The following is a 7,500-nucleotide window of genomic DNA, read 5'->3' as shown; positions in this document are numbered from 1 at the left end:
GGACAGCCAGACGGAGCGAGGGAGCGCAACGGAGCAGCAGGAAAAGAAGAGGAATGAGGGAGGGGGGGAGCACAGCAGGCCGAGACAAAAACAGACGGGCGAAGGATTTAGAGGAAGAGAGAGAGACACTGAAAGACAGACTGCACAGAGAGAGAGAGAGACACTGAAGGACAGACTGCACACACAGAGAGAGAGAGAGACACTGAAGGACAGACTGCACAGAGAGAGAGAGAGACACTGAAGGACAGACTGCACAGAGATAGAGAGAGAGACACTGAAGGACAGACTGCACACAGAGAGAGAGAGACACTGAAGGACAGACTGCACACACAGAGAGAGAGAGAGACACTGAAGGACAGCCTGCACAGAGAGAGAGAGAGACACTGAAGGACAGACTGCACACAGAGAGAGAGAGACACTGAAGGACAGAGTGCACGGAGAGAGAGAGACACTGAAGGACAAACTGCACACAGAGAGAGAGAGACACTGAAGGACAGAGTGCACGGAGAGAGAGAGAGAGAGAGAGACACTGAAGGACAGAGTGCACGGAGAGAGAGAGAGAGAGACACTGAAGGACAGACTGCACGGAGAGAGAGAGACACTGAAGGACAGACTGCACGTTGTGAGAGAGAGACACTGAAGGACAGACTGCACGTTGTGAGAGAGAGAGAGAGAAAGAGAGAGAGAGAGGAGTTTGGGTAAGAGATTAGGTGCAAAAACGCAAGGAAATTGAGAGACAAAGAGCGAGCCAGGGATCAACAGAGAGGAGGAGAAAGGGAGGGATGAAAGGAGAGAGGGTTTAGGAGGATGTGAGGCGAGGATTACGCAAACGTTTGTGACATCATCAGTAGGCGCAGAGTAGATCTCAACGTATGTAGCGGTATAGCTACAGCGCTGCCTTCAGACAGAGGCCGGATTTAATCAAACGCACCAAAATACACTTTTCACTTCTTTTGTCGGTGTAATGAAGCTGTGAAGTGAGAACCACTATTCTGAAGAAATATTAAAAATAAATAGTGTTTTCTCAGAAGTATTAAATTCATCTGCGGCGTTCTTGACTTCCGAAAACGAGGTCCCATGGGAGACACCGGAAGGGGAGGGGCTTCATCTCTCTATTGGATCCTTTGAAAGTGCACCTTCACATGAATACTACCGTACGTTTCTATCCGTCTTACCTCCTTCCTGCGCTCTCTCATTCCTCTATTTCCAACAATCTTTTATTTATTTATTTTTAATGCGTCACACACACACACACACACCCAACAAGTGGCCTCACTTGAAAATAGAGCCACAGTAAAAAACTGAGCCACTTCGAGAAAGAGGAGGCCGCATTCCTCCTGCATGACGGCCTGAGGTCTGTCTGCACCGGGACAAAAAAAAGACCTTTAAGGCCTGGAGAGAAAAATGTGAAAAATGTGGCACTCATTCAGCCCCCACTCAACACACACACACCCACACACTGAGCTGTGTGTGTGTGTGTGTGTGTGTGTGAGTGAGTGTGTTAGTGTGTATGTCACTGTAAAAGGAACAAAATGAGATATCATACTCATCTTCAGAAGCCTCTAATCAGGGAGAACGAAGCAAAGCAACGGACACTTGGGTTGAAGGAAAGGGAGAGGGAGGGAGGCGGAGAGAGAGAGAGAGAGAGAGAGAGAGAGAGAGAGAGAGAGAGAGAGAGAGGGAGAGAGAGAGATGAGAGGAAGGACAGATAGCAAAGGAAGGAGTCGAGAAGGAGGGAGAAGAGGCAGAAGGAAAGATTGAGGTAGAGCGGGACACAGACCTTGGATTCCACACTATTATCATCTGCTGCAGCATAGTGAGCATTCCATCTGATCAACAGCTGGCACACACACACACACACGCACACACTTGTTGGGACATGCCTGAGATTGTGGTTGTCATGGTGAAGGTCCGGTTCTCATGGCCAGGGCGCTGATCGTTTATAAAGGGGATTAGAGACGGAGAGAAGCGGATGACAGACTGGAACAGAAAAGCTGAATAGTAGCTCAAGAATGTGTGTGAGAGAGAGAGAGAGAGAGAGAGAGAGAGAGAGAGAGAGAGAGAGAGAGCGAGAGAGCGCATATACAGCCAGAGGATGTAAATATATCTCAAGTTCATATTCAAATCTCTTGACGGAAAGAGATGCAAAGAAGAGCCGCGGTCATCATCGCCTATGAGCTGATGTATTGGATGTGATGAGAAGCGTTGGTTTCTGCAGGAGAAACCCAACAGTTGGCCGACGGTTTCCTGCGACGTTGCGGTGCGCGAGGAGGACCGCGGGCAGCGTTTCTACGGCAACCATCGCGTCCAAAGTAATGAAAAGCCAAAGTCAAACTCGACCTGAAACTAAAATAAATAAGTCTCGGCGCGAACACGTGAACCCCTCCCCCCACGACCCCCGCCTTGAAACGATTCCTCCCTCCTCCCAATAACTGGGTTCCACGTGTGCATGTAAACACAGGCCGAGAGACAGAGAGACCTTGTCCACTGCAGCCTCTCTCTCTCCCTCCAAACGGAGAGAGACGAGCGCCTCGACTGTCGAGCGACAAAAAAAAAAAAAAAACGCTCCCCGCTTTTTTTTTTTCCCCAAGAAGAGTATGAATGTGTGCGCGCATGTATAATATGCATGTGTGTGTACGTGTGTGTACGTGCTGCGTACAGCGTAGCGACCTGGCCAGGCAGCAAGGGATTATGGGGGATGAGTTTCTCAGAACCCTGACCCCATTCGACCCTGCTCTGCCCAACTAAAAGAAAAGAAAGTCTTGAAGAGAGTGACTGCAGACTGCAGACTGGCAGACAGACAGACAGACAGACAGATAAGCAGACAGATAGGCAGACAGAGTACAAGACAGACAGGCAGGCAGGCAGGCAGACAGACATACAGGCAGACAGAGTACAAGACAGACAGACAGACAGGCAGGCAGACAGACATACAGGCAGACTGACAGAGTACAAGACAGACAGACAGATAGGCAGACAGACAGACAGGCAGGCAGACAGACAGACATACAGGCAGACTGACAGACAGACAGAGTACAAGACAGACAGACAGATAGGCAGACAGACAGACAGGCAGGCAGGCAGGCAGACAGACAGATAGGCAGACAGGCAGACAGACAGACAGACAGACAGACAGACAGATAGGCAGACAGGCAGACAGACAGACAGATAGGCAGACAGACAGACAGACAGACCGTGTGAAGTCGTGCACCACCTTTATGCCGTACCCAGCCACCACACGGGTAAAGGTGGAGGTAGCTGAGGCAAGACACAGACTACGGTTTAAATCACCGTATACAACCCCCACTTCAAATAATCGCTTTAAATCAGACTTTTACCCCACTGAAGCAGACTTAAAATATTATGTAACCAAGTTCTGGTTAATACAGAGCGGTCGGTGTGTGTGTGTGTGTGTGTATGTGTATGTGTGCGTGTGTGTGGGACGGGGTAACGTCTGGCGGACTCATTGTGATTGGCGAGAACAACCTCCCCTTCTAATCCCACTAGTCCTGTTACATGATATCAGCGGGAAAGACATTCCTCTGCTGGTGAAGCCATCCCTTGTTCTCGCTCTGTTTTCTGTACACCCCCCCCACCCACCCCCCCTTTTGGACTCTTCCATCCCCCCCAATTTCTGTCCCACTTCCTTGTCTTATCTTCTTCTTTCAGTCCCCTCTTCTATAGTCTTCGCCCTCCATCTTGCCCTACGAACATGGCCGTATTTGGGTTTGTGGGAAGGGGTTTGTTGCGGGGGGGGGGGGGGAGATTATCACCATGGCGATCCACATCAAAACAGTCCAGTAAGCGAAAGGGGGCGGGGAGGGAGTGTGTACGACACACTCATTTCCCACATTTCCAGTCCCGTTACTGCAGTAACTCGCATGAGGAGCTTGCCGTTAAAATAGCACATTATTTTAATATACAGTTATGGATTTGCACTAACTAAAATGTATTGTAAATAGTCACCTGAGCTTTCGATAAAAAATTAGAAATAGCATATTATTCCACGAGAAAATTAATGTTCAGTTCACAAACAATCAAATAAAGTTGTATTGTAGCTAATGTTAGCGAAAGGCGGATGGATGGATATCATCTCACGGCTCCTCTCGTAAATTGGTTGGTGTTGTAGTTTTGGTATTTTACAACATGGATATTAAAATTGACAAAAATCTGGAGAATCTGTATTTTGGAGGAGAAATATGCCAGAAGAAAAAGACTTTAAAAATAAAAATTGTATAGGAGTGTTCATTGTGTTTGGCGACGAAGAAAAAACACTTTAGTAAATGTCTTTGTGTCAATATTGAAGATCCGGGAAAAAATGTTTCCCCTCACTAAGAAGGATTGCGCAACTGATAATGAACTTTCAGGGAACGCCTACGAGACTCGAACCGAAGACGGACGGTGGTTGTGGTGATGATGATGATGATGATGATGATGATGATGCAGAGCCAAGATGGAGGAACAGAGGGGACGGGGGCCCACATCTGTTTCTGCTCAGCTCCGAGGAAAGAAAAGGGGCCTGCAGAGCTCTCTTTACTGGGGAATGGACACAGCGCTCGCCAAGGCAGCCTCACTGGCACAGGGGGCAACAGCCACACACACACACACTGAGCAAGGGCATTAAGGGCAAAAGCATGGGCGACTGAGTGTGTGTGTGTGTGTGTGTGTGTGGTATTCCGGGTTGGATGCGTCGGGCTAAGCAGCAACGTTGTCGGAATGTTTGCTCTTTAACTCGCTGTCTCTCCATTTCCTGTGATGTAGGAATTCTGGTTGATGTTTTTTTTTTTCCTCTTTACAAACTCTCTCTCTCCCCTCTCTCTTTCTCTCTCTCTCATCTGTCCTTCGAATCCTACATCTCTCTCTCTCTCTCTCTCTCTCTCTCTCTCTCTCTCTCTCTCTCTCTCTCTCTCTCTCTCTCTCTCTCTCTCTCTCTCTCTCTCTCTCTCTCTCTCTCTCTCTCTCTCTCTCTCTCTCTCTCTCTCTCTCTCTCTCTCTCTCTCTCTCTCTCTCTCTCTCTCTCTCTCTCTCTCTCTCTCTCTCTCTCTCTCTCTCTCTCTCTCTCTCTCTCTCTCTCTCTCTCTCTCTCTCTCTCTCTCTGTCTGTGTGTGTGTGTGTGTGTGCGCCCCGACCTCCCGCCAATTCTCTGGACCCTCGTACTCTTGATTGTTTTACAGGAAGCCCAGTCACGGGGGTGTTTGTGCACGTGCGTGCGTGTGTGTTTGTGTGTGCGTGCGGTTTACGTTTAGCTGACTCAGCCCGATCTCCAGTCCAGTAGTGAGACCCTGGCAGACCAAAACCGACAGCATGCTCCTGTGTGTGCGCTTGATGTTTGAGTAAACACATCTTCTCATCTATTGGTGCAGAGTCATTAATAATATTTTTTTATTCGGCCTCCACCTCGACGCAATTAATTCCAGAATGATTTTTGCATCCTCATTACCCCTCGAGGTGAACAGCGGGGGCTGCAACCAATCATTATTTTCATCATCAATTCATTTGTCAATTACATTTTTTTTTTTTACTTTTTTTATTTTTTTAAGCAAACATCCTAATTTTACTGTGATTAAAAATGGAATGGAAAAAGTATTACGTAACCAAAAAAATACAGAGAATGTTATTAATGGCTTTTAGCTCTCCTTAGGATTAATTAATTGATTCGACTGACAACCGATTGTATAACGACTTCATTAAATCAACTGGCGGTTTAACATTTCAGTGAATAGATTTCAAAGGAAACTACTTTCTGGGGGGGGGGGGGGGAAAATGTTTCCATGACAACCAAGATCATATTCAGTGGATTATCACAGAACAAGGACGTTGTTCTGAAAGGAGTCGTGAGGTGGAAGGTGGGGGGGGGGGGTAAGTCTAAAGAAGAGTTCGACAGATACAGTGAGGGAGTAGATGAAGTTACGTTTTTCTGTCGTTACCTCCGCAGACAATCCTCTCTGTGTGTGTGTGTGTGTGTGTGTGTGTGTGTGTGTGCGTGCGTGCGTGCGTGTGTGTGCATAAATGAGATCTTCTGCTCTTTTCAATAACTCAGACATTCATCTGAGGTGTTAAAAGACATGTCATTAAAGAAGGAACAGTACCACAATATGTGCGTGTGTGTGTGTGTGTGTGTGTGTGTATCTCGGAGCTCAAAAGGTTTCCTTCATCTCAAGCAGGACTCTGCAGGTATGTGCCCCCCCCCCTACCCCCCCTCCTCCCTGTGGCTGAGCCCTCACCAACAAGGCCGGTATTGTAGCGGGTAAAACGATAGCGCTCAGGGACGGGTTCAGCTATGTGGTTACCCAGACAACCTCTCGTACTGCCCTCCCCTCCCCTCCCCTCCCTCCTCCCTTCGCCTCAATGAGGCTGCATACATACATCCATTCATTTTTTTTTTTTGGGTGACTTTCCGTGAGAAAAAAAAAGAAGGAGTGAGAGAAAAAGAGAGGAACGAATAGGTGCGTTTATCTGTTTCATCCTGATTGCAGAGGGAGGGAGGGAGGGGTGTGTGTGTGTGTGTGTGTGTGTGTGTGTGTGTGTGTGTGTGTGTGTGTGTGTCCTACCTTGTGTGTGTGTCTCTGGTTCACTGTTTCGTGGACTGCTGCGGAGTCGTCTCTCCGGCTTCTTCCCTCCCGGACTGCAGAGTCCGCCCCCTGACCCCACTGACCCGAGCGATGGGGCGTGTGATTTGTTGCTGCATCACAAATAAGAGTTACAACAGCATTTAATTAATCAATATATATATATTTAGATATATAAAAATACACATATATATAAAAAATATACACCATCCATGTTTGGGACCAGTGACAGTTTTGACTCTATATAGTATTGACTTAATGGTCTGATCGGAGCCAACTCAATAAGTGAGTTATTGATCAATCAATTAATCATTAAGGTGTAGAAGCAAACAGCCCGGCAGCAGCAGGTCACCTGTATCCGTTGTGGGCCGGCCCCAGGCTGCCCTTGTAGAGGGTGGAGGGAGGGGAGTTGAGCCGGTTCTGTCGCTCCAGTTGCCTCTGTTCCTTTATCTTTTTGGGCTGTGGCTTACTGTACGTCTCCTCTCTGCCGATGTAGTTAGACATCCCATAAACTGGGATGATTTCTGAAGGAGGAGATGAAAGAAGAGAATACATATCTTTTTTTTAAATTTTGGATTTGGATTAATAATTGAGATTTTGATTCCACATAAATGTCCCCCGATTATTTTTTTCTTCTTCTTTTTTTACCTGGATCGCCGTACATGGTGGGCAGGTGGTGCTGGTAGTACTGGTGGGGGGGCAGCTCCCCGGGGCTGACAGGGGGGTAGAAAGAGTGAGAGTTGGGGATGAAGTGAGGGTGAGCCAGGTAAGGGGGCAGGTGGTGTGTGGGGGAGAGGGCCGGAGAGTAGGAGGGAGGGTAGCACTCGGGAGACTGGGGCGTCACCACCACCCGGCGGACCCCCGTGTTATCCTCCAGCACCTGTGTGAGAAAAAGAAGAAAAGGAAAGGAAAGGTGAGTGGAAGCAGGTTA

General features: G+C 48.0%; 1 protein-coding gene across 1 annotated transcript in view; it reads right to left on the bottom strand.

Annotated features, from left to right (window-relative positions):
• Positions 1 to 7,500, bottom strand: part of fndc3ba (fibronectin type III domain containing 3Ba) — a 36,077-nt gene that overhangs the window by 27,761 nt on the left and 816 nt on the right. Inside the window, exons 2-4 of the mRNA XM_034563544.1 lie at positions 7,218 to 7,449; positions 6,922 to 7,093; positions 6,552 to 6,682 (exon numbers count right to left, since the gene is read on the bottom strand). Of these exons, the coding sequence (XP_034419435.1) occupies positions 6,552 to 6,682; positions 6,922 to 7,093; positions 7,218 to 7,449 (535 nt within the window). The remainder of the gene's footprint in view (positions 1 to 6,551; positions 6,683 to 6,921; positions 7,094 to 7,217; positions 7,450 to 7,500) is intronic.

This window comes from Cyclopterus lumpus, chromosome 22 (assembly GCF_009769545.1).
Source record: "Cyclopterus lumpus isolate fCycLum1 chromosome 22, fCycLum1.pri, whole genome shotgun sequence".
Classification (NCBI taxonomy): Eukaryota; Metazoa; Chordata; class Actinopteri; order Perciformes; family Cyclopteridae; genus Cyclopterus; species Cyclopterus lumpus.
This window is presented reverse-complemented; position numbering and strand designations above follow the sequence as displayed.